We start from the raw sequence: 27704 nt of genomic DNA on the forward strand, positions 1-27704 counted from the left end.
CTGGAGCCTATCCCGGCAGTCATTGGGCGGCAGGTGGGGAGACACCCGGAACAGGCCGCCAGTCCATCACAGGGCCTCAACCAGAGTCACTTGGTTTTTTTTTCAGTATTCATGTCGAGTAAGGAAGCAGTGTGTGTGTGTGTGTCCTCTTCTTGCTATGTAAAGACCCTTGGAGGAGAAATAGGACCATACATTCATCACCTGCGGTAGGTTATAAAGAGGGATAAGCTGTGATATTGACTAGCAGCTTCTGTTACATCTCCAGCATCTATCTGGTGCATCCAAATCAGATCGGAGCCCCATGTCTCGCACGGCTCGTGAAGGTCATGGTGCTCTACTTGCTACACATGCTCTCCATGTGCACACAGGGACACACGCACACGCACACACATGCATAGAATATATGTATGCCACAAGCACACCCCCTCATCATCTGTTCATGTCCAGACCTGAAGCCCTCTACCCTCTTTCCCGGTGTGTTGCTTGTGCATCTACCCTGCTCTGTTTTGTCCCATCAGTACTTGCAAAGGACCCGTATGCATATGTTAGCATAAGCACGATGTACATCCGTGTGTATGTGCATCTTGCACACATGTAGTATGTGCGTGTCTGAATCTGCATGTTGTGGTGTTGTGGCATCTTCATGTAAAGACCATCGTATGTTCCCTCCTTTTAAAAGGGCATGTTGAAATCACAGAGAGCATGCATCAAAACAAGTTGTCATGTGTTGCAGCTGTGCTTGTGTGGTCAGAAGATTTGTGCGCTAATTTTGCATGTATCGGGGAAAAATGCTTATAAAGGTACAAACAAAAGCAGAATGATTTAATAAAAGCGCCGGTCATCCAAATGCCTCATCTAAATGCATCACCTTCAATGCGTGTGCGTGTGCACAAAATGAATGCATCCTCATTTTGTGTGTGTGCTTTTTTTCCCCATGTGTGTTGCCTGTGCACAATGGCTGGTCACGTGCCTGTGCGTGGGAGAGTAACCCCCCTACTCCTCCCCCGGATGAGTCACGTGGTCCAACAATCCCCCCCGCCTAACGCCCCCCCCCCCACACCACACACACAGGATCTGTCAGAACCAACCAGTCGATAGGCTGACACAGGCTGAGCTGATCCACCACCGTTCAAGTTCCCTATCGCTGACCCTGATCTCAGTTCAGTAACATGGTTTTATCGGCGGCAAAGGCCGGGAGATTAATCTAAACCTGGATTGGCGAGCAAGGATGTGTGGTAGTATGGACGCTGCTCCCCTGGCAGATCTCAGGTCAGATGCCTGAGGTTGAGCGACTATAAATAGAGTCAGAGACCTGCAGGCAGGAGACTGGCTCATTCGTCTCTCTGGGCACGGGGTAGGACAGAAGAGACCTGCTCACATTATGGATCACAGTACGAAGCCGGCTATATTCGTTAGCACCACACAAACCAAGTGAGAGATATTATCTATATCAGGGCCTTTTTCATTTTCCTTCCTTATGCCTTTTCCTTTCCATTGACATTTGTATCAACACATTCGATCTGGTTTTGGACGTGAATACAGCTTCCGTCTGCTATATTTATACACCATTGTACAACAGAAACATAGAATAGCCAGATGGAAAGGCTACAGATTTGACAATAAAAAGTCAAACCTTTTTTTAAAGCTGGACTCTTTTGACCTAGTTAAAAGACCCAGACTGGCAGACCTGAGGGGCCTGTTCGGGCAGTAAGGTGTAAGGAGCTCAGCTATATAGTCCAGGGCCGACTCGTTCAGAGTCTTGGATGTGATAAAAAGCGCTTTAAAATGGCTTCTTAAAAGAGACTGGAAGCCAGTGCAGTGAAGCCAGGATTGGCGGGATGTGTGAAAATAGCTTTGTTTGGTCAGTAGTCTAGCTGCTGGTTTTTTTTTTTGTGGATTCCCCCCCCCCCCTTTTCTCCCAGTTGTACTTGGCCAATTACTCTATTTTCCTGAGTCGTCCCGGTCGCTGCTCCACCCTCTCTGCTGATCCGGGGAGGGCTGCAGACTACCACATGCCTCTTCCGGTACATGTGGAGTCGCCAGCCGCTTCTTTTCACCTGACAGTGAGGAGTTTCACCAGGGGGACATAGCGCGTGGGAGGATCATGCTATTCCCCCCAGTTCCCCCTCCCCTCTGAACAGGCACCCCGACTGACCAGAGGAGGCGCTAGTGCAGAGACCAGGACACATACCCACATCCGGCTTCCCACTCGCAGACGAAACCAATTGTGTCTGTAGGGACGTCCGACCAAGCCGGAGGTAACACGAGGATTCAAACCAGCGATCCCCGTGTTAGTAGGCAACAGAATAGACCACTACGCTACCCAGGTGCCCATAGCTACTGAATTTTGAACAATCTGGAGCTGCTCCATAGCCCCGCCCTCGTTGAAACAGAGCACAGACGAGAAGAGAGAAACTAGCATGACCATAAATGACAGTAATGAGTAGCCTACCGGTACATGAGTTTTCGTTAGCGTTGGAGCCAATCAGAGGCAGAGTAGGGCAGGTCTTCGCAGAGCAAGTCATTTATTGCAGGGAAACAATGCCATTTCTCCCACCAGGCTCGAATGTATTTTGACTATCTTTACTGTCTTGAACTTGAACATATGTTGCTTAAGTTATAAGTGAGTTGATTAAATGTTATTCTGTTATCGCCAATCATTCTGGACCGCTGACCTTGAATAAAAATCAGGTGCGGACTTTTGAGTAATAAGTTTGAGAACCCCTGCTGTACAGCAATTGAGGCGGAAGGATATAAGAGCATGTCTGTTTTTCTCTGTGTTACAGAAGGACAGAACCGATCTAATTTTGGAAATATTCCTCAGTTGATGAAAACACAACTGGACCACATTTTCTTATGTGTTGCACCAGGCTCAAGTTACAATCCAAGACAACACCCAGATTTTTTTGTAGCTGACTTTATGTTGGGAGTGAGGGGGCCATGGAGTAGTTGTATTTGTTTTGAGACATATTCAGGGCCAATGATGTGACCTTCTGTCTTGTCAGAGTTAAATTTTAAGAAATTTTGGGACATCCAGCTATTTATGTTAACTAGGCAGCTATGTAATGAAGCTAATTTACTGGTGTCCAATGGTTTAAATGACAAGTACAGTTGTGTATCATCTGCATAGCTATGAAAAGAGATGTTGTGGTGAGGGGTTATCATCCCAAGGGTAACATGTTCAGGGTAAACAGAACAGGTCCCAAAATTGATCCTTGTGGTATTCCTTGTTTAGACTTGCAATTTGTGAGGTAAACAAAAAAAATCCCTGTTGGCTAAATATGAGGAAGACTAGTCCAGAGCAGTTCCAGTAATACCTCCCCAATGTTTTAGTTTGTCAGGAAGGACGGAATGATCGATCGTATCAAATGCTGCACTGAGGTCAAGCAATAATAACATGGAACATGTACCTAAGTCTGCAGCCATCAGTAAATCATTTGTGACTCTGAGAAAGGCAGTTTCTGTGCTGTGTGGCTTACAGAACCCAGATTGAAACTTCTCAAATATATTGTTAAGTCGTAGTTAGTCCAGCTGTAGTAGAGATCACAGCTTGCCATATGATTAGAAAACTCGTGGTTGTCCCATGCTCGATATTGCATTGCAGCTAATTGTATAAAGACTGTATTGCTTTCACTAAATAAAGAGCTCATTATATTATGCCCCGTCGACACACAAACACACATACAAGATATCCACCTCCTTTTTATGACAATTTAAAGCCAAATAGTTCATGTAAAAAGAGGGGTAGTGTCTACTCATGATCTGGAGGAACGTGCAGGTGAATCTATACTTTCTGAATCTTTTACTGTAACTTATTTGACCATCTGAGAATCGCTTTGAAAGTCTATGAAATGCATGAAATGCACATTTAAGAAACTGAATGATTCTGAAAAGACAATGGAAAAATCTTGAACAGTGAACAGCGCTTTGTTTAAATTAATCATTCATATTTCTGACCTGGCTCTAGAAGATAAGAAGGTCAAATTACAACGTATAAGAGCAACTTAAAAAGTTTCTGTGTTCTATAAATGCATCTTTTGAGTGTTTATATTCTGCACACTGTGTCCCACGTTGTTTGACAATGCCTCTGAGGGAAAAGATTGTTTTTAACTGTCAGTGTCCTCTAAGTAGCGACAGTCATTCAGCCAGTCATCCATCAGCATGTCATTTGTGGTCAATTTTTGTTTAACTGTTTATCAGCACATGTTTTCAACATTTAGCATAGAGGCACAGTGCACGTGTAAGTCGAACCTATACTACAAGCACTCGTATTCTGCTGTTTCCCTGCCCTACAGAGGAAGGAAACAATTCAAATGTTGCTCACTTTTCAGCTGTTAGAGGCTTCCAGCTAGTTCTGTCGGAAATGTGCTGTATTTATGTCTGCTTATTATATGCTGCAGTGGCTACTGCCGCACTTATGCAGGGTACATGCAGGATAGATAGGGAACATGCACAGGGACTACTACTGTTGGTGGTAGATACTGTGTTTGTGTCTGATTTATAAGATGGGTTGAAAGTATAAATAGGTCTAAAGCATTCATTGCACTTGAGTATTTAGCACTCTATGAGGCCTGTTGGAGACACATGTATCTGCCAAGTGTTGACGCTCTTGTAAGTGGCTTTGGATGAAAGCATTTGATAAATGAGAAGTGCAAATGTAAATTAAAGCAGTGGGATTGATATACTATATGAACAGATTGGCCTTTAGAAATTGTCCTTTTATCACCAAGCTTCACATCAGCAAGAGTTAAAGGGAAGGTTTACAAGATGGTTGTGAGACCAGCTACTATGTTATATGGCCAGGAGACAGTGGCACTGACGAGAAGACAGGAGGCGGAGCTGGAGGTGGCAGAGTTGAAGATGCTGAGATTTTCACTGGGAGTGATGAAGAAGGACAGAATTAGGAACGAGTATATTAGAGGGACCGCCCAGGTTGGACGGTTTGGAGACAAAGCAAGAGAGGCAAGTTGAAGATGGCTTGGACATGTGTGGAGGAGAGATGCTGGGTATATTGGGAGAAGGATGCTGAATATGGAGCTGCCAGGGAAGAGGAAAAGAAGGAGGCCAAAGAGGAGGTTTATGGATGTGGTGAGGGAGGACATGCAGGTGGCTGGTGTGACAGAGGAAGATGCAGAGGACAGGAAGAGATGGAAACGGATGATCCACTGTGGCGCCCCCTAACGGGAACAGCCGAAAGTAGTAGTAGATCACCAAGCTTCATATAGATATACAGTATGCTATGGATAGACAGTTAGATGCTATAGTTAGATACGTACAACAGATGGATGGATGGATGGATGGATAGATAGATAGATAGATAGATAGATAGATAGATAGATAGATAGATAGATAGATAGATAGATAGATAGATAGATAGATAGATAGATAGATAGATAGATATTGTCCTCACAGAGGAAATTTGTTTCCATAGCCATTGTGTGTGACACAGCAGATACAAAAAAAAAAAAAACTCTGTGTACTTACTTACAAAGCAAAGTCTACAGGTAAAGAGCAGACAAACAAAAAGAGACGCACACCGATACACACAGATAAACCCCACCTGACCGCCCTCACAGCATCCACAATACAACGCCACCGGTTCACATCTGCACACAACCCTGTCAAACGCACACGATAAGAGACCACACAGTAAGGCCGGGGCTGTGGACACTGAAACGGCACCAGCCATATTTGGATGTGCGCTGTTCTCACGACACAACCTCGTATCTCTGAGGCTGAGGGAGTTTCCCAAGGGGGATGTCATGCAGAGGACCGGCGGGGCAAAGCAGCCATGCCAGCCCGGACTTCACCCCGCGCCGCTCCCACGCTTGTCAGTAACACTTAGATCTAGACTGCCGCTGCAGCCGTGGGGGTGGATGTCAGAAGCGTACTGTACACCAGCTACCCCCGTGACGGAAGTAGTCAGGTAGCGAGAGGGTTAGCGAGTACATTTTCTGCGTCCTCTTCCGTGTTTGTTTCTTTCTTTTCCCGCAGAAGTCCCCCCGCCATCTTTACAAAATGTCAAAAAAGGCATTGGCGGCCATGTTGATCTTCAGGATTGCGGCTTTAAGTCATTTTTTTCTAGTCATTTTTACATCAGATGGTATGTAAACAAGCCACAGCCTGTTTTTGTTTTTTTGGGTTTTTTTTCTTTCGCTTCTCAGTTTTGTCCAAAAGTGTAGTTAATGATGTTGGACTTCTCTTGAGCGCCGTCAAAATGCGTAGGTCGGTCTAAACCTTCGGAGGGAGCTGAGAAGCGGAGGCATGGATACGCACCAAAGTCCTTCAGATTACCGCGAACCATCTGCCAGGGGAAATCTGGGGAAGTCGGGAAGTCTGTCCAGTGGGACTTGCTAATGAATCCTCATCTGGGCCTCCATGTGTGTGTGCGTGAGACATGTGCAGTGTGTGTGTGACGTGTGTCTGTGCGTGTGAGTGGCGGGTCATCGTTCTGTGCGTGTCCTTGTGTAAGCCCACCAACCCAACCCACAGCATCTGTCCCCTGCTCTGTCGACGCCTTGGCTTTTCTCACATGGCGGTCCATGTGTGTATGTGTGTGGGGGGGGGGGGTCTGATGACATGACCACTAGCACGCTAGCGTAATCTCTCCAGGGTTGATGACCGATGGCGATCATCAGCCACGTTTGACTCGACAGGCTGGTCATCACAGCCACCCAGATGTCACATCTGGATGGCTGTGCACACCTGTACCAAGCAGGTTCTATGTGGTTTCTACTCGTTTTAATGTAAGAATGACTAAAAACAGCCGCTGATGACCTGAAGCTGCAGCGCTGCAGACTTCCACGGGAAGCCATGTCCTTTTCGACAGCCAGCACCTTGTAGAGACTGGCGGGACCGTTGCATGAATAGCCAATACGAAGCGTTTTACGTTTTCATTACAGCAGTCCGACGGTACAGAAGAAGGCGGGTGCTGCAGATTTGACAGAAAAAGTGGCGTTGTTATTAAAAAGCAAATTTCACAGACCGAGCTCATAAAAGTACCAACAAATATAATGTCAACAGCTAAATTTCAATTTCCACCGTATTTTTTTTTCTATTTTGGTAAGGGGAAAGGTGCCGACACATCAGAACCAGTTTCATTTCTTTTTTTTGTTGTTGGATTTTTCCCCCTTTTTCTCCCCAGTTGTCCTTGGCCAATTACCCCACTCTTCCGAGCCGTCCCGGTCGCTGCTCCACCCCCTCTGCCGATCCGGGGAGGGCTGCAGACTACCACATGTCTCCTCCCATACATGTGGAGTCGCCAGCCGCTTCTTTTCACCTGACAGTGAGGAGTTTCACCAGGGGGACGTAGCGCGTGGGAGGGTTACGCTATTCCCCCCAGTTCCCCCTCCCCCCTGAACAGGCACCCCGCCCGACCAGAGGAGGCGCTAGTGCAGCGACCAGGACACACACCCACATCCGGCTTCCCACCCGCAGACACGGCCGGTTGTGTCTGTAGGGACGCCCGACCAATCCGGAGGTAACAGGGGGATTCGAACCACCGATCCCCATGTTGGTAGGCAACGGAATAGCCCGCTGTTGGTTTCATTTCTGAATCTCTAGGATCTACAGTGGTCAGCCCCAATACACCACTATCACTGTAGGCGTCAGTGAGAAAAATGAAGGCGTCCAGGATTGTAGCTTCGTAGTTTCTCTAATTCTGAAGAGATACGATGTTGTTTTCAACTAACCCGTATTTGCCGTGGGTTAGAGTGGTTCGTGTAACAAGAGGGCTGCTTGTGAGCCTACCTGTGACCACTCAGGATAAAAATGATCAGGGAAAGTGAGTTATAAACACTTCGGCCTTCATCAGTCGTAACTGAAGCGTCCTGAAACATGACAAACGAGCCTAATCTCCTCTGTTAGAGTCATTCACTGGCCAAGAATAGAAGACTGGAATAGTACTGAGCAGGTGTGAACATACGCCGACCAGCCAAAACATGAAAACCACTGACAGATAAGTGAATGACACTGATTATCTTGTTAAAAAGGCGCCCGTCAACAGGTGGGATGTATGTGGCAGCAAGTGAACTGTCGGTTCTCGAAGGTGATGTGTTGGAAGCAGGAAAAATGGGCAAGCATAAGGATCTGAGCGACTTCGACAAGGGTCAATTTGTGATGGCTAGAGGACTGGCTCAGAGCATCTCCAAAACAATAAGCCTTGTGGGGTGTTCCCAATATGCAGTGGTCAGTGTCTACCAAAACCGGTCCAAGGAAGGAGAACCGCTGAACCGGCGACAGGGTCATGGGGGCCCAAGGCTTGTTGATGCACGTGGGGAGTGAAGGCTAGCCCGTCTGGTCTGATCCCACAGAAGAGCTACTGGAGCTCGAATTGCTGAAAAAGTTGGTGCTGGCTATGACAGACAGGTGTCAGAACACAGTGCATCACAGCTTGCTGTGTATGGAGCTGTGTAGCCGCAGACCGGTCAGAGTGCCCACGATGACCCCTCACCACCCAAAGCATCTACAATGGGCACGTGAGCATCAGAACTGGACCACGGAGCAATGGAAGAAGGTGGCCTGGTCTGATGAATCACATGTTCTTTTACATCATGTGGACGGCCGGGTGCACATGTGTCATTCACCTGAGGAAGAGATGGCACCAGGATGCCCTGTGGGAAGAAGGCAAACTGGTGGAGGCAGTGTGATGCTCTGGGCAATGTTCTGCTGGGAAACCTCGGGTCCTGGCATTCATGTGGATGCTACTTTGACGTGGACCACCCACTGAAACAACGTTGCAGACCAGTTACACCCCTTCATGGTGATGGTATTCCCTGATGGCAGTGGCCTCTTTCAGCAGGATGATGTGCCCTGCCACACTGCAGAATTGTTCAGGAATGGTTTGAGGAACACGACAAAGAGTTCAAGGCGTTGCCTCGGCCTCCAAATTCCCCAGATCTCAATCCGACCGAGCATCTGTGGGATGTGCTGGAAAAACAAGTCTGATCCATGGAGGCCCCACCTCGCAACTTAAAGGATCTGCTGCTAAGGTCTTGGTGCCAGATACCAGAGGACACCTTCAGAGGTCTTGTGGAGTCCACGCCTCGACGGGTCCGAGCTGTCTGGCGGCACGAGGGGGACCTACACAATATTAGGCAGGTGGTTTTAATGTTTTGGCTGGCTGATCGGCGTATATAATCTGACAGTTGAAACGGGAAGTGCTTAAAAGCCAGGTGTACCTCGGTATACCTCAATATGTTAACCAGGAGTCCCAGTGAGACTTGGAGTATACCCCGTGACAGCTTGCCGTTTCATTTGCCTACTAACTGGGTGACGGTTTGCATAGCAAATCATGCACGTCCGAGTTTACAATAGAGGATCTTACTCCTGCACTCGCTTTGTGAAACCAGCAAAACGCCACCTCTTTTTCCCACAAACGTTTGCATGCACGGAGTTGGTTTTCCCGTTCTCGTTTTAGAGCCAGCGTTCAACACTTCATCTTCCTCCGCGCCGTTGGTGCTTTCCAATCATTTTAAGTGCTGGTGAGTCCCAGCTCCGTGGTTGGATTATATCCCTAAATGCTGCAATATGGGAAACATTAATGGTCTTTTAGATTTAGTCCTCGGAACATATGTCACATGGCACACACAATGACTTTGGGTTTGTTGCAGATTATCGCGAATTAAGTATTTATCAGAATTAAGTATTTATCAGTGACAAGGTCCCTGGTTCATTGGTGTTTGGCTATAACCCTCATTAAGAGGGCACCTTTAACATGGCGGATAGACATGCCCTGCGGCCTTACTGCTGACCTCTGGGTGACTGGAATGGATTGTATATTTGAGTGTTGGGGACCCTCCGTTTTGGCTGTAACCCTCATTAATTAAACGCTAACCCCTGCGCCACCGTGCCGCCGCTGACACCGAAGAAAATACCCCTCGTTTTAAGGTCGAGAGCTTATTTGCCCCGATCCGACTGGTGGAAATGCAGCTATTTGCCTTTCTTTGTTGGGCCGTTTCTAACATCGGCTGGAGGCCGGGATGGAGACATGCGGTCGTGGAGTCCCGCTGTGCACGTAGACTCCAGTCCGGCTCAGGCGTTCACGTAACGGCTGCGACGGGCCCGTTCGCATGTCAGCAGTATTGCAGCCGTGTGACGGTGCTTTTCTTCGTGCGGGGCTGAGAAAGGACTGCGAGGGCTCGGCTGCGGCGTGCCGTCGGTGACCCCGGTTCCTCGCCCGTTACCTTCTCGGAGCGTAAACAATACGAATCTGTTTCAAAAAAGAGGGGGGGAAATAGACATTTAGAAAGATGTGTAACCGGCTAATGTTTTCTTTTTTTATTAAATATTAAACCGCAGAGATAATGCGCTCAAACAGCCCACCACCACCACCACCACCACCCCCCCTTTGGTTTTTTGAGGTCAGGGCTATTTATAGAAAGAAATCACCAGACACGCGCACGGTTGCATCCTCAAGCACCAGTCCTTCCATGCTAGGTAACAGCTTCGAGCCTCCACACTTCCCCCAGATGTGCGTGTGTGTGTGTGTGTGTGTGTGTGTGTGCGCTACCTGTGTGACCTAGGTCTCTCACACAGTGAATTATTTTGTTCAAACCAGGACTCGAAAGCAAAGTCATGTGGCACACACGGGATGAGCGTGGTTCCTCCAAACTGTGATTGGCTGCCTTTTGTTGCCATGGTTACTGCCAGTGGATGTGACAATCATAACGGCGAGTTTATGTGCATGTGTGTGTGTGTGTGCATGTGCATATGTGTGTGTGTCTGTTCATTTCAGGACGCACCCCCCTGCTCGGCGGGGGGCCGCCGTGTGCTCTTATGTAAGGACTTGCATCATTTGAATGAAGTGTGAATGAGGCGGTGCTTCATGGGCGGCGGGCTGACTGCTCCTCTCGTGTCAGACGGTGATTGGATTAGACTCACATCTGCCAGGAGGTGGCCCTGAACACCGACCACACAACAATGCGTCGCTGCCTCCTCCACCCTCCGTGAAATCAAACCACATTATCGTCCATCCACATTTTTAGCAGGGTTTTTTTGGGGGGGCGGGTTTATGGGGTCTGTGCTCATGCTTGTATATGTTGTGTGTGTTTTTGCATATTAGCGTGTGAGTGTGTGTGTGTGTGTGTGTGTTTGTACACGGGCAATGTGAGAAAATAAAACAGGTTTTTCCAAGTGGAATTCACATTACGCTGAAACTAAGCAGCTTATATGTGTGTGTGCAGTGTGTGCAGTGTGTGTGTGTGTGTGTGTGTGTGTTTGAGAGAGAAAGAGAGTGCATGTGTGTGTGTGTGTGTGTGTGCGTGTGTGCGTGTGTGTGCGTGTGTGTGTAATGCCCAGGTAGTAAAAAGGCCTGTTGTCTGTGTGTGTGTGTGTGTGTGTGTGTGTGTGTGTGTGTGTGTGTGTGTGTCTTACAGAGAACTGATGAGGAGGCAGTGGTGGACCGCGGGGGAACACGATCTATGCTCAACACCAACTTTGAGAAAGAGGAGCTCGAAGGTAATGTCAGTGAAACTCACTGTGTTTTGTCCCTTCAGTCTAGCTAGGTGTGAGGCATCTTCATCTCTGATAGTTTAGCTAGGTGTGAGGCGTCTTCATCTCTGATAGACCAGCTAGGTGTGAGGCGTCTTCATCTCTGATAGTCTAGCTAGGTGTGAGCATCCTTCATCTCTGATAGTCTAGCTAAGTGTGAGCATCCTCCATCTCTGATAGTCTAGCTAGGTGTGAGGCATCTTCATCTCTGATAGTCTAGCTAGGTGTGAGCATCCTCCATCTCTGATAGTCTAGCTAGGTGTGAGCATCCTCCATCTCTGATAGTCTAGCTAGGTGTGAGCATCCTTCATCTCTGATAGTTTAGCTAGGTGTGAGGCATCTTCATCTCTGATAGTCTAGCTAGGTGTGAGGCACTTTCATCTCCGATAGTCTAGCTAGGTGTGAGGCATCTTCATCTCTGATAGTCTAGCTAGGTGTGAGGCATCCTTCATCTCTGATAGTCTAGCTAGGTGTGAGGCCTCTTCATCTCTGATAGTCTAGCTAGGTGTGAGGCATCTTATCTCCGATAGTCTAGCTAGGTGTGAGCATCCTCCATCTCTGATAGTCTAGCTAGGTGTGAGGCATCTTCATCTCCGATAGTCTAGCTAGGTGTGAGGCATCTTCATCTCCGATAGTCTAGCTAGGTGTGAGGCATCTTCATCTCCGATAGTCTAGCTAGGTGTGAGGCATCTTCATCTCCGATAGTCTAGCTAGGTGTGAGGCCTCTTCATCTCTGATAGTCTAGCTAGGTGTGAGGCATCTTCATCTCTGATAGTCTAGCTAGGTGTGAGGCACTTTCATCTCCGATAGTCTAGCTAGGTGTGAGGCATCTTCATCTCCGATAGTCTAGCTAGGTGTGAGGCATCTTCATCTCCGATAGTCTAGCTAGGTGTGAGGCATCTTCATCTCCGATAGTCTAGCTAGGTGTGAGGCATCTTCATCTCCGATAGTCTAGCTAGGTGTGAGGCATCTTCATCTCCGATAGTCTAGCTAGGTGTGAGGCATCTTCATCTCCGATAGTCTAGCTAGGTGTGAGGCCTCTTCATCTCTGATAGTCTAGCTAGGTGTGAGGCATCTTCATCTCTGATAGTCTAGCTAGGTGTGAGGCACTTTCATCTCCGATAGTCTAGCTAGGTGTGAGGCATCTTCATCTCCGATAGTCTAGCTAGGTGTGAGGCATCTTCATCTCCGATAGTCTAGCTAGGTGTGAGGCATCTTCATCTCCGATAGTCTAGCTAGGTGTGAGGCATCTTCATCTCCGATAGTCTAGCTAGGTGTGAGGCCTCTTCATCTCCGATAGTCTACCTAGGTGTGAGGCCTCTTCATCTCCGATAGTCTAGCTAGGTGTGAGGCACTTTCATCTCCGATAGTCTAGCTAGGTGTGAGGCATCTTCATCTCTGATAGTCTAGCTAGGTGTGAGGCATCTTCATCTCTGATAGTCTAGCTAGGTGTGAGGCGTCTTCATCTCCGATAGTCTAGCTAGGTGTGAGGCACTTTCATCTCCGATAGTCTAGCTAGGTGTGAGGCATCTTCATCTCTGATAGTCTAGCTAGGTGTGAGGCATCTTTATCTGCGATAGCGAGGAGGCTCACACCCAAACCTATATACTGTGCTGCCCTGTGCAGTGCAGGGAATGAATGAAAGAAGTTGACTGTCCCTTTGCAGACAACAGGCTTTCTGCACAGCCTTCTCAGGTGAAACAGCCAGTATTACCGCCTGGCCCACGTTGTGTGACTCCTTGCTCCAACACAGAGAAACAAGGAACGGGTCACACTCATCACTGACTGCTGTGCACTGTATGGTAAAGTAAGGAGTGTGTAAATATTCTAAAAACCCTCCAAATCTTTAAAGAAACATGTGAAAGAGCACCCGTTATTAACGACCGTTAAGGTGAAGCCAAAAAGTTGGGGGGGGGGGGGCTGAAAGGAGAGAAAAGTAAAAAGTAACCTAGAGAGGAAACAAAACAAAGTCTTGTGTTACTGTGAAAACGGTATGGGGTCCAGATGATGTGCAGATGTTGTGCAGGATCGGCTTGGCTGCTGCAGCACTCTTATCTGCAGAGTGTTGGGCTCTTCGAGCTTTGCATGTCCTGAAAGTGTTGTGTCGCCCAAAGGGCCCGGTGACATGTCACGCTTTGATGGTGACACTCCATGATTAAGGTGGTGCTTCCCTCTCCAGTACACACACGCCCCGTAACATGATGAGTGTGCTTCCATCTCCAGTACACACACGCCCCGTAGCATGATGGGTGTTGATTTGGTCCGCTCCCTTCCTGGTAATGGGGGAAGATGGTGAAGGCGACACTGGATCTTTCTAAAACAATCCTCACACACACACACACACACACACACTCTCTCTCTCTCTCTCTCTCACTCTCTCTTCAATTACACAGACACACACACACACACACACTCAAACAGTGTGTAGAAATACTCTTCTGCAGAATGTACACATTGAATAATACACACTGGAACACAAAGATTCACTCAGTCACAGGCCGTTGCGTGTCTGGGAGCGTGAAATGAGTGAAGCCGCAGAGCAGCATAGCAGAGGAGGAGAAGAGAACAGACACTTCAGACATCAGCCGGGCTCGGGCCCGGGGGATACGAGCTATTTTTGCTGAGACCTTCCCTCATCCTGACTCGTGAACTTTAAGTCACTATTCTGGGGTCCCGGCGCCGTCCAAACTGGCGTGTTGGGGCACATTCCTCTTTATATTGTGCCGTCCAGGGTGCTGTGCAGACTCGGTCCTGACACGCTGTGTTCCCTCCTTCATCAGACGTGCGTGGTTTACAGGTTGTGGGTTGTGGTTTTCTGCGGGTGGATGCAGAGGCAGTTTCCTCACGCAGGGAAGTCATACTGACTCCCTCCCGCACAGCACATTCCTGTTGGCTCATTGTTGGTTTTCTTAATATGTTGTATCACCTCAATTAACCTCATCCTACATTCTTACCGGAGGCACTGCTGTGTGTGTGTGTGCGCGTGTGCGTGCATGCTTTTGTGTGTGTGTGTGTGTGTGTGTGTGTGTGTGCAGGCTGTCGTGTGTGTGTGTGTGTGTGTGTGTGTGTGTTGCATGCATGTATGCATGCATAAATTTGTGTGCATGCTTTCATGTGTGTGTGTGTGTGCATGCTTGTGTGTGTGCATGCTGTCATGTGTATATGTGTGTGCATGCATGCTGTTGTGTGTATGTGTGTGTGCACGTGTATGTTTTCGTATGTGTGCGCATGCATGTTTTTGTGTGTGTGTGCATTCATGCTTTCATTTGTGTGTGTGTGTGTGTGTGTGTGTGTGTGTGTGTGTGTGTGTGTGTGTGTATGAGAGTGTTTGTGTGTGTGCATTATAAATGGGACCATCCAAAAGCGGCACCATCCCGGTGTAGTCAGGGGCTGTTGTTGCTGCAGATGGTTGTATTACAGAGCGGTCCAGCTGGAGTGTGGTGATGTGAACAGTCACATGTCAAAGTGAAGAAGGCAGGATCACGACACTCGTTAGAGAGGCTTTACCTTCTTCTTATTCATTATTACTACCAAAATGTTGCTGTTGCAGATGTTGGTCACTGCAGCTCACCCTACACAAACGTTCACACTTTAACCAACATTTAACTGGAAGTGTAGCAGAGGTGTTGCCAGACTGAACACGTTGTGTTGCTGCAGTAGTGAGTTAATATTGAACGTAAACTATCCTTCATTTGTATTTCCGGTACGCTTTGGACTTGCCGGCTGGAGTTTTATACATCTGATGCGACATTGCACTCGACACGGAGCCTCTTCACATGTGCGGTGGAAGTGATGAAGGCGGAGGGGAGGCAATGGAGGCAGATATGGACGACAGAGTGTCCAATGGTCTTGTCTGTGTCCGGCCACTGAGCTGAGGGCCAGCGGGGAGGAAGCAGCAGCCGGGAAGCTCGACCGCGATGAAAGAGGAGAAAGTCCACTTGGATTAGCCTCACCCTGACCCTGCGGACACACACACACACACTCACACACACACACAGAATGGAAACAACACATGGAAAGAGATGGGAGAAAGGGAGAAAGACCTCCTGCTCGTGTCGTATCAGACCTCTTTCTCAGATGATTTTAATGCAGTGAAACTTACGTGAACTTTCTGAAAGACACACTGGTATGTCAGCGAACTTGGCGTTCTGCACAATTCTGCATGAGCACCCTAGTTTACTAGAAGCCCCGGTCTCAGTCAACTCAGATCGTCTTACTTGGGGTATTCCACAGTGCCTGAAGCTACTACGAGGGGTTCTTCACCGGTTATTGATCAACCTCAGTTTAATTTTGATGCCTCTGTACGACTGACACCAACAAATGAGACCATCAGCAAGACGACTGGATACTTCCTGCCCAGTCTGATTAAGCAAGTTACAGCACACAAATGACATGCATATCCACAATCAGAGAGGCATTACCTCATCATAGTATGCAAACACTTTTTAAAAAAATATTTATTCATTTGTTTTTTATTATTTTATTTATTTATTTATTATATATATATATATATATATATATATATAATTTATTAATTATTATTTTATCATTTTATTTATTTTTTATTTGTATAAATTTTATTATTATTTATTTTTTATTTGATTGTTTTTTATATATATATTTATTTATTTTTATTTTATTGTATGCAAATGCTTGTTTTTGCAAAACACCACTACAACGTCTCTCACCCTTTTCTCCAAAGGAAATGCACGGGTCACAGAAGACGAACGTAGACCTTTGCGACAAAAAGGCATCGCTTCTGTGAAGTCGTTCTTCAGGGAAATACTGCCGCTTTTGTCTGCGGAGCCACTCAAAGTCAGCAAAACATCCCAAACCCTGCTTCACAGCTTTAATTAAAATAAAAGCACCAGTTTCAAACCGTCCTGATCAGCTAGAATTCACACACCCCCGTGGGTCAGCAGTTCCTCGGGCTTTTCTCCCTGCATGCTCCAACACAATAATACAGTACACAGAAAGTCAAATTAATCACACACACACACACACACACACACACACACACACACACACACACACCCAGAGTGTGACTATATGGGCCATACGCTGCCATTATGGGTATTTCAGTCTCTTGGTTGATTGCATCTGGGTGTCGCCCACAGGTCACCGCACACTCTACATTGGGGTTCACGTTCCCCTGGGCAGGAAGTCACACCGACGTCACCGTCACCATGGACACAGACACAGGAAGAGGTCCAAGGAGAGGGACTCCGGGGTGGACGACGGACGGGAATCGCCCTCCCACAGTATGTACTACTGAATCAGTGTGGCAGGCTGACGGACAGCTGATGGTAACGGAGGCTTGTTTTATGTGTGGTTCTGCAGACCGTGTGAGGGTGTGTGGGAGTAACTGTACACATGTGAGGGTGTGTGGGAGTAACTGTACACATGTGAGGGTGTGTGGGAGTAACTGTACACATGTGAGGGTGTGTGGGAGTAACTGTACACATGTGAGGGTGTGTGGGAGTAACTGTACACAGAAGCAACTGTTGTTTTGTCATCACACCTTCTGTAATCTCTTTAATGCTGCTAAAACTCCTTTCACTTGTTCTAGTTTATTCTCTGGATATTGTTCATGTGTTTGTTCTCCCCCCCTCTCTGCCTCTCTCTGTCTCTGTCTGTCTGTCTGTCTGTCTTTGTCTGTCTGTCTGTCTGTCTGTCTCTCTCTGTCTCTCTCTCTGTCTCTCTCTCACTATCTGTCTGTCTGTCTGTCTGTCTGTCTGTCTCTCTCTGTCTCTCTCTCTGTCTCTCTCTCTCTCTCTGTCTGTCTGTCTCTCTCTGTCTCTCTCTCTGTCTCTCTCTCTCTCTCTGTCTGTCTTTCTCTCTCTCTTTCTGTCTGTCTGTCTGTCTGTCTCTCTCTCACTATCTGTCTGTCTCTCTGTCTGTCTGTCTCTCTTGCTCTCTCTGTCTCCCTTTCTCTCTCTCTTTCTGTCTGTCTGTCTGTCTGTCTGTCTGTCTCTCACTATCTGTCTGTCTCTCTGTCTGTCTGTCTCTCTCGCGCTCTCTGTCTCTCTCTCTCTCTCTCTGTCTCCCTTTCTCTCTCTCTTTCTGTCTGTCTGTCTGTCTGTCTGTCTCTCTCTCACTATCTGTCTGTCTCTCTGTCTGTCTGTCTCTCTTGCTCTCTCTGTCTCCCTTTCTCTCTCTCGCTCTCACTGTCTGTCTCTTTCTCTGTCTCTGTTTGTCTGTCTGTCTGTCTCTCTCGCTCTCTCTGTCTCCCTTTCTCTCACTCTCTGTCTCTCTCTCTGTCAGCAGCAGACACACCAGCCCAGAGGGTGCAGTTCCTGCTGGGGACAGAGGACGGCGACGAGGAGCACATCCCCCATGCCCTCTTCACCGAACTGGACGAGATCTGCCTGAGGGAAGGGGAGGACGCCGAGTGGAAGGAGACAGCCAGGTGAGGGCTCCAGTCGACCGCCCTGTTGGGAGTAAGCTGGCAGGGCTGCTCACGGCCTTGTCGATGGCGTTGGACACCAAGATAAAGTCAACATGGCGTGACTCCCAATACGATCACGACGGCGCCAATAAATAAACCCATAAATGCCGTCAGTTGGTTTGTGTTTAGTTTTTTTTTCTTTCTGGCATGCAGGTGGCTTAAATTCGAGGAGGACGTGGAGGACGGAGGGGAGCGCTGGAGTAAGCCCTACGTAGCCACCCTGTCTCTACACAGTCTGTTTGAGCTGCGCAGTTGCATCATGAACGGGACGGTGATGCTGGACATGAGGGCTAACTCTCTAGAGGAGATAGCAGGTAGAGGCTGGTGGACGGCCATGTTAGACATAACGCGGCCACGTGGACGCTGTCACATCTCTGCTGCTCTGTCTTTACGCATGCCAGCGATGGAAAGATACAGATAGGGGCGTCCGGGTGGTGTGGCGGTCTATTCCGTAGCCTACCAACATGGGGATCGGCGGTTCGAATCCCCGTGTTACCTCCGGCTTGGTCGGGCGTCCCTACAGACACAACTGGCCGTGTCTGCGGGTGGGAAGCCGGATGTGGGTATGTGTCCCGGTCGCCGCACTAGCGCCTCTTCTGGTCGGTCGGGGCATCTGTTCAGGGGGGAGGGGGAACTGGGGGGAATAGTGTGATCCTCCCACGCGCTACCTCCCCCTGGTGAAACTCCTCATTGTCAGGTGAAAAGAAGTGGATGGCGACTCCATGTGTATCGGAGGAGGCATGTGGTAGTCTGCAGCCCTCCCCGGATCAGCAGAGGGGGTGGAGCAGCGACCGGGACGGCTTGGAGGAGTGGGGTAATTGGCTGGATACAACTGGGGAGAAACAAGGGCAAAAAGTCCCCCCCCCCCCCCAAAAAAAAGAACGATACAATTTTTACTGAACCTGATAGCATTTTATAACTGTTTGATGTGTGTGTGTGTGTGTGTGTGTGACAGACATGGTTCTGGATCAGCACGAGGTGTCTGGTCTGGTAGGGCAGGATGCCAGGAGGAGGATTCGCGAGGCTCTTCTTAAACAGCATCACCACCAGAACCACAAAAAGCTGGCCAACCGCATCCCCATCGTGCGCTCCTTTGCAGACATCGGCAAGAAGCAGTCGGAACCACACTCCATGGACAAAAACGGTAGCCACACACACACTCACTTAGACTTACTCACTCACACACACACAGACACACACTCACAGACACACACACACACCATTGCAGCCCGTCCAACTGCCTAACTGCAGTGTTGCTGAACGCCTACTTTCTTTTTCCATGGCTTTATGCTGTGTTACATGTATCGTAGTGTTCGTAAGTTCGCAGTCCTCTGCATGTTATCCAGCATGTTGACTTTGTTGTCGCCATTTGTGACTTGCCGTTTCCCTGTTGTTGATATCTCCTTCTTTTTCTCCTCTCATCTGTGTTGTTTGTCCTTGTTTAACGTGTGCATTGTATGTGTGCGTGTGCATGTGCTTGTATGTGTGCGTGCGTGCGTGTGTGTGTTTGTGTGTTTGTGCATTCACATCCAGTGAACGGCACCCTCTATCATACCATAAAATCTTCCGGTTGTTCATCTCAGAAAACACACCCCGACAACGCCCCACCCAGAAAGGTCTTTTCCTGTGCGGCATGGCCGCGGCATGCGTGTTGCCTGTCGTGTGTGTCCACCCCGCGGTCACCTGCGAGCCCCTCCGAGAGCCGTGCCTGCTCGTCCCCCGACACGCTGCCTGGCGAAACCAAGACCAAGCGTCTTAGTTTCCATCAGGCGGTAGCTCAAGGCTACTCTCCCATCACAGACCAGGAAATATGTACAGGCAACCAGCCGCTTAACGCTAGGCTCAGTGTCAGTAGTCCAGAGGGAATACCTGTGGGTGGAAAGTGTCCGAAAAGGGGTTATGATGCATGAGCAGTGAGGCTTAAAACCTATCCTGCAAATTATTTATGCCTGCACTCAAACGGTTTGAATTCCCATTGGCATTCATACAGGTTTTACTTTTTTTTTTTTTTTGTGGTCAAGAAGACCGTAATCCATCGCTGTGCTCACACGAGGGTCTTTTGGAGTGAAAGTACAGCAATAAAGCTGAAAACTGCGTCCCTCTAAATGTGCAAAATTTGTATATTTGAGCTCGAATACTTGCAATCACTTTATTTAAGCTTCAGTTGATGGTCGCTCTGAGGAACTGAGCTGCAGATGGCTGAATTAGGCAGCCGGACGTGTGTCGGAGCCCCGTTTCTAAGATGACACTATCCACCCTTGTTTTGTTTTGTTTTTTCTTCCTCTACACAGTCTGTCTCAGTAGCTCAAGCAATTATAGAAGTCGTAATGATGCCAACTCTGTAATAACAATCACTAATCGCTAACGGTAAAAGCCAACTGCTTCACAATTAAAACTTAATTAATAGCATGAATCATGAATTTCACTGGGTTGCCTTCGGGGGTCCTTAATTTCTTAGCGCTGTCGCACCTTCACTAAAAAGAAGCTGGCTTTTTTTTTTTTTTTTAGCAAGTCGCAGGTTTGATTATCACATGCTGTAAGTATGCCTCACAAACGCCTTGATTTGCACACAGTTCACATCACCTGGCGCCCAGATTTACGGCTTAAGGTGCAATCTTTTACTTTCTTGATTCTCGGCCGGGCCTCCAGAGCAACACCTGTGCACAAGGGAGCCCCTTAAACAAGCTTTAATGGGGCGTCCGGGTAGCGTGGCGGGTTTATACCATTGCCTACCAACACGGGGATCTCCGGTTCGAATCCCAGTGTTACCTCCGGCTTGGTCGGGCGTCCCTACAGACACAATTGGCCGTGTCTGTGGGTGGGAAGCCGGATGTGGGTATGTGTCCTGGTCGCTGCACTAGCACCTCCTCTAGTCGGTCGGGGCACCTGATCGGGGGGGGGGGGGACTGGGCGGAATAGTGTGGTCCTCCCACACACTATGTCCCCCTGGTGAAACTCCTCACTGTCAGGTGAAAAGAAGCAGCTGGCGACGCCACATGTATCGGAGGAGGCGTGTGGTAGTCTGCAGCCCTTCCCGGCTCGGCAGAGGGGGTGGAACAGCGACTGGGACGGCTCGGAGAGTGGGGTGATTGGCCGGATACAATTGGGGAGAAAAGGGTGGAACCCCCCCCCCCAAAAAAAAAGATTGCACCTTTTTGCGATAACGATAATGAGCTTACACAACTGGTCTTCCAACAAAGATTGAGCCTGATATTTGGCATCAATCATGTTCAATGCTTCTGATCAACGTGAGCTTCATCAGAAGACCCGTTAAGTCATCGCTGGTCTCATTCGCTCATAAAGGAAGCATTGAAAGATTGTAGTTTTTGTTTCTGGAGCTGGACATGTTGCCTAAAAAAGGTCCAGCAAAAAAAAAGAAAAAAAAGTCAACAGAATCCATCATCATATCTTTTTCACTGAGCTTAACCGTACCCTGTAGTCCCTCACTATAACACTCCCTCCTCCATACTGGACTGTGCTAATGTGAGAGCAGGAGTCTCAGTCCGACTGACGTAATGTTGGTTTTGTGCCGTGTCTCTCTGCCAGGGCAAACGGTCTCGCCCCAGTCCCAGCCGGCGAACAGCGAGGGCAAACAGGACGTTAGCCGGGAAAACAGCGCCGTGGACTTCAGCAAGGTGAAGAGCACAGACCCACCGCTGATCCTGTGTTTATGGAGGGGCTCTGATAGCCGGACACACACCTGAAGCTGTATATTTAAGACAGATCAGGTTTCCTGGGAAACTAGCCGAAACGCCTTCTTTTTTTTCCCCTGGCTGCGTCCGCCTGACATTTCTGGTACAGGGGCGCCCGGGTAGCGTAGCGGTCTATTTCTTTGCCTACCAACACGGGGATCACCTGTTCGAATCCCTGTGTTACCTCTGGCTTGGTCGGGCATCCCTACATGGGTGGGAAGCCAGATGTGGGTATGTGTCCTGGTCGCTGCACTAGCGCCTCCTCTGGTTGGTCGGGGCGCCTGTTCGGGGGGGGACAGGGGAACTGGGGGGGGGGATAGTGTGATCCTCCCACACGCTACATCCCCCTGGCAACTAACTGTCAGGTGAAAAGAAGCGGCTGGCGACTCGACATATATCGGAGGAGGCATGTGGTAGTCTGCAGCCCTCCCCGGATCAGCAGAGGGGGTGGAGCAGCGAAATACCGATAATTTTTACGCTGTTCTCAGTATTTTAGCAAATGTTGTCCATTTCACACACACACTTGAAAATGACTGTTAATGCAACAGCTATGGCAAAGGAAGCAAAGAAAAGAAAAGAATAAAACCTCTTTTGTTTCTCACAGATTGACCTCCACTTCATGAAGAAGATTCCTCCCGGTGCAGAGGCCTCTAACGTCCTAGTGGGGGAGCTGGAGTTCCTGGAACGCCCGGTGGTGGCCTTCATCCGCCTGGCGCCCGCTGTGCTGCTCAACGGCCTGGCCGAGGTTCCCATCACCACCAGGTTGTGCACACAATACGATGTGTCACTTCTGTTTTGTCAAGATAATAGTTCTCTTCATGGTTGGAAAGGACAAGTATTGGACATTGCCCTGTAATGACTGTCCTCTCCGCCACTCAGGTTTCTCTTCATCCTGCTCGGCCCGCTGGGAAAAGGTCCGCAGTACCACGAGATCGGCCGCTCCATCGCTACCCTGATGACTGATGAGGTGAGGCTCACGGGAGCGGGCAGAATAAGGAATCAATCAAATCCCAATAACAAAACTTGCCGACCTCAACATTTCCCATGCTGCACTGCAGAGCCACTGGTACTGACCAGAATCGCATCCAGATGTCGTCTTGTTTTTGCAGTTGGTACCGCTGGCTATCAGAGAGCCCGGCGGTGACGCGAGGCAGACGTGTGGCTTTGAACCTCTCGATTTTTTACTGCGCTACTGTGTCAATGCTCTCCTTCGTCGCCGCAATGGCCCCATAAAACAATCGCTTAAGTTTTATCTGAGCTCATCTCATCTGAGCTCATCTGGCCTACCACCTCGCCTCCTCCTTCCGCAGGTTTTCCACGACGTGGCGTACAAGGCGAAGGACAGGAATGACCTGGTGGCAGGTATTGACGAGTTTCTGGACCAGGTCACTGTGCTGCCCCCCGGGGAGTGGGACCCCTCCATCAGGATAGAGCCGCCGAAGAACGTCCCCTCTCAGGTAACACAGCCCGCTCCGTACACACATCGTTGAAATTTGGAATTTCTTTCTCTCGTCCACGTCCCATTCCCTTGAGAAAAAAATTACATTAAAAATATAAAATATAAAATGAAAAATATGAAAGTTTTCCCCTCGCAGCCCCCGACTCTGGTTACTTACATTGTTGGTGGCCTAGAAATCAAAACTTATTCTGCTCTAGCTCATAAAGAAACATCTGCCTATACCTGCAAATACATCTCCACACACACACACACACACACACACACACATACACAGCATGTTTCTCTATACTTGTGGGGACCCCCTCATTGACTACATTCATTCGCAAGCCTTTAACCTTAACCTTAACCATCATAACTACATGCCTAACCTTAACCCATACCCTAACCTTAACCTAATCCTAACCTTAACCCTAAACCCAAGTCGTAACCCTAAAATACACCCTTTTCCTCATGGGGACCCATAAAATGTCCCCACAAGGTATATGGTTTAAGTTTTTTCTATCCTAATAGGGACATTTGGTCTCCATTAGGATAGAAAAACCTGGTATATACACACACACACACACACACACTCGCGCTCAAACACATGTAAACACACTCCACTTCTGTACACTAGACCTCCACAGTCATCAGCGTTGGCATCGAATGTGTCACCGCGTTTTGTCAAATGGCTCCCCCACACACCACACCTGACCTTGTCAAGATGGAGACCCTCGTTTTCGATGGCGTGTTTGTTAATGTGCCCCTTACCCCTTCCTACTGCATAACTGTACCTTGCTGAGTCACTTCCAAACAGCTGCGTACTCCTCCAGTCTAAACCTTGTTGTAGTTTGTGCTTTGACGGCGCTCCCCGGGGGTCTGTTCTCAATCCTCTCCAAAACCATTTGTTGTTTTTCCGTCAGTTATTTTGGGCCGTGATGACGTTTCAGCTGAAGAGCAGTCGGCCATTTTGTTTGTTTGGAGAGACCAGTGCTGCTCTCTGACAGAGCCGACCCAGTGACTGATAAAGTCCCGACGTTGTCTTGGCCGAATAGCGCCCCCATTTCTACATGACCGTAGAAGCCTGTTTCAAATACTGTAGTGTAATGTGCCCTTACACACGGTGTGGCCATGTGGCGTCCTGATCGAAGAAGGTCACGCTGAAAAACTGTCTCAGCAATCCGGCCGATCGTGTTAAATGTGGGTCAGAATGTAGATGACATACTATGGCAGTTATTATTTCAACCAGCAGGACACGTGATGTTACTGACAGCAGTTGCCACGAGCGTCCGACAGATGATTGACAGCTGTCCTAATCACACAGGAAAAGCGGAAGGTCCCGCCTGTACCCAATGGCATGACAGATCTTGGCGAGGCGGAGGAGCACGGAGGCCACGGGGGCCCTGAGCTTCAGCGCACCGGGAAGTAGGTGTCTGTGTGTGTGTGTGTGTGTGTGTGTGTGTGTCTTGTGGCTACAACTAATGATTATTTTTATGATCGATTAATCTATTGATTTTTTTTTTTTGATTAATCGATTAGTCATAAGTCTGTTAAAGTAAAAAATACTGGAGAATGCCCATCTTGAGTTTCCAGAGTCCAAAGTGACATCTTAAAAACTGTTTAGTCTGGCTAACGGTCAAAAAAACCCTCGAGTATTAATTTCATAATTATGAATTTGTGTTGGCCCTGTGATGGCCTGGCGGCCTGCCCAGGGTGTCTCCCCGCCTGCTGCCCCATGACTGCTGGGATAGGCTCCAGCATCTCCGCGACCCCAAGAGCAGGATGAGCGGTTTGGATAATGGATGGATGGATAAGTCAGAGGAAGGCAAACAAATTTTAGCATTCATGAAACTGCAGCCAGTTTCATAAATGGTAATCGGTTTAGTATTTTTACTTGAATAATGAATCAAATGATAACCTGATGGTCAAAATTTCCATCGCTTTGTTTTCTGTTGATGGACTAGACTGAATTAGTCGACTGATTGTTTCAACACGTGTAGTGTGTGTGTGTGTGTGTGTGTTTGTGTACATATGAAAGAGAGAGACAGAGGCATAGTAAGAAAGAGAGAGAGGAGAGAGAGTGAGACAGTAAGAAAGAGAGAGAGCTGATAAGAAAGAGAGACAGAGACAGTAAGAGAGGGAGACATAGTAAGAAAGAAAGAGAGAGCAAGGTGGTCAGGAAGAGAGAGATAGACAGTAAGAGAGAGACAGAGACATACTAAGAGAGAGCAAGGTGGTAAGGAAGAGAGACAGAGACAGTAAGAAAGAGAGAGAGGTGGTAAGAAAGAAAGATAGACAGTAAGAGAGAGACAGAGACATGCTAAGAGAGAGCAAGGTGGTAAGGAAGAGAGACAGAGACAGTAAGAAAGAGAGAGAGGTGGTAAGAAAGAGAGAGACAGACAGTAAGAGAGAGACAGAGACATACTAAGAGAGAGCAAGGTGGTAAGGAAGAGAGACAGAGACAGTACGAAAGAGAGAGAGAGGGGTGGTAAGAAGGAGAGAGAGAGCAAGAGAGGGGGGGGGGAGTGTTCAGCATTGTTAAAGTGATCCATGGCCCTGACTCGTCTGAGAGCTTCTTTGTCTCCGTCTCCTTGTCGCCTGCTTGCCGCCTCCTGCTTTGCACCTTGCTGTCCCCAAGCTGCAAATTCACTTCTTTTTTCTTTTTACAGGCAGACAACCTTCCTGGCCTCATTACCATTTTTCACAGTTAGAGTCCACAAAAGACATGCAATTCATTTTGAATTTAGATTCCTGGGGGCACATGAGCATTACACACATTCACCGCCTCGACTGCACACATTTACACCGATCACGTAAAACGCACTTTGCAAATCGAACGCTGTCGTTTAGCAACACCCCCCCCCACCACCACCACCACCCATATCACCTGTCATTATGATAGGCTAGCACGGTGGTCCAGCGGTTAGCACTGTTGCCGCACAGCAAGAAGGTCCTGGGGGTTCGAACCCCAGGCCGTCCCAGGTCCTTTCTGTGTGGAGTTTGCATGTTCTCCCCGCGTCTGCGCGGGTTTCCTCCCACCATCGAGAAGACATGCATGTTAGGGTTAATACTCCTGCCTGTGCCCCTGAGCAAGGCAATGGAAAGAAGAACTGGAGTTGGTCCCCGGGAGATTCAGCTGCCCACTGCTCCTATACAATAGGATGGGTTAAATGCAGAGGATGAATGTCATTGTGTGTGTGTGTGTGTGTGTGTGTATGTATGTATATATATATATATATATATGTATTTATAGTGACAAGGTTTCTTCTTTCTCTCCTTTTCTTCTCTCATTACTGTGCTTGGAAATGAGTAGCAAACGGGACTCCATTAATTCATAAGAGGAACCGAGTATGCGCACATCCAGAAAATATTAAGGTGCAAGACAAAAATAGCAAAACCGGAATGAAGGAGTAAAGTCTGCGCACTAAATTGCTCCCAAAAGCCGTTTTATTCGGCAACGTTGTGAGAGAAAGCTGGTGCTGAGTGCTGGGACGAGGTGCTCCATAATTGCTGATCTGCAACGGGAGAAGTTTTATCGTCATGCAAGGAATATTCCTCCTGCTTCCTCTTCATTCATATTGTGATGACGCACCTATTAAATGTCAGATAGGTTTTTTTCTTTTATTAACACAATTCGTTGGTCATTTTGTTTCGCTTGTTTTTGTTCCTCATCCCTGCTTTGACAAATCGGATCTAGTTTTCGTTCCCTCCTTGGCCCCGCCCCGCCCCCGTTGGAGGGGCGCTCAGGGCCCTATAGGATCTGAAAAGAAGTCAGGTCACTGCGTTGGGTTAAGAGCATGCAAAGCTTAACCTTTCCACAAAAATGAATAAATAAAATGTGCAGGGAGGTCTTTTTTGCAGGTCTCCGTGGGCTCACAGCTGGAGGCTGCACAAAGTGCCGACTTGCCGGGGTTCCATAACAGTAGTGTTGGGCATCTATGGCACTGGATGTTATTGTTAGTATCCCTGAAACCCCCCCCCCCCACTTCCTTTTCAAAATCATCTCACCACCAGCAGGGGTCCCTGAACCACAGGTTGGGAGCCTGGTGGTGGGGGGCTGACAGCGTGGTGCAGAGTGGTATTTTTATCTTGGAGGACGTGGTTTCATAGCGCAGTAGTGAGCGATGTGGTGCCGGTGTGCTCCGGTATGCTCCAGTTGGCCCCGACATAGATAACGATTGGACGGTAGCCCGTTCTCAGATATCATCATCCCTCCCCTGGGATGTGGCATCGCTGCCTACCGCTTTAGCCTGAAATAAGCCTGGAGTCCCGCCCACCGTTGCCATGGCAACAACCTCCAGCTAGACCGCCGTGGTCCAAGTCTGCTGCAGCAAGGCGGCTCGCTCACTGTAGAGGGAGAGTTATGCAAAGACATATGCGAGGATGGATGTGTGCACTGTCGCAACACAGCACGCACACACACAGACACACACACACAGTTTACCGAAATAACATCAAAATATGAAGTAAAACACTCCTTTAAGACTATATCCGAATTATTCCTTTGGTAGTTAATCTTTCCTGCATCTCTAAACATACAGGTGTACACAAATGTGTGGGTATAATTCACTTTATTTTTGCATCACTTCCCTAAAAACAAGTTGCCGTGTGCTGACAGAGGCTGTCCAGACCACCG

The 27704-nt window shown here is 48.3% G+C and overlaps 1 protein-coding gene across 1 annotated transcript in view; it reads left to right on the plus strand.

Annotated features, from left to right (window-relative positions):
* Window positions 1–27704, plus strand: part of LOC130131478 (sodium-driven chloride bicarbonate exchanger-like) — a 55082-nt gene that overhangs the window by 11124 nt on the left and 16254 nt on the right. Inside the window, exons 3-12 of the mRNA XM_056301162.1 lie at window positions 11376–11457; window positions 16608–16751; window positions 17761–17899; window positions 18092–18252; window positions 18894–19082; window positions 21485–21573; window positions 22235–22392; window positions 22510–22597; window positions 22941–23087; window positions 24393–24493. Coding sequence (XP_056157137.1) covers window positions 11376–11457; window positions 16608–16751; window positions 17761–17899; window positions 18092–18252; window positions 18894–19082; window positions 21485–21573; window positions 22235–22392; window positions 22510–22597; window positions 22941–23087; window positions 24393–24493 — 1298 coding nt within the window. The remainder of the gene's footprint in view (window positions 1–11375; window positions 11458–16607; window positions 16752–17760; window positions 17900–18091; window positions 18253–18893; window positions 19083–21484; window positions 21574–22234; window positions 22393–22509; window positions 22598–22940; window positions 23088–24392; window positions 24494–27704) is intronic.

Source organism: Lampris incognitus, chromosome 21 (assembly GCF_029633865.1).
Source record: "Lampris incognitus isolate fLamInc1 chromosome 21, fLamInc1.hap2, whole genome shotgun sequence".
NCBI classification, from domain to species: Eukaryota; Metazoa; Chordata; class Actinopteri; order Lampriformes; family Lampridae; genus Lampris; species Lampris incognitus.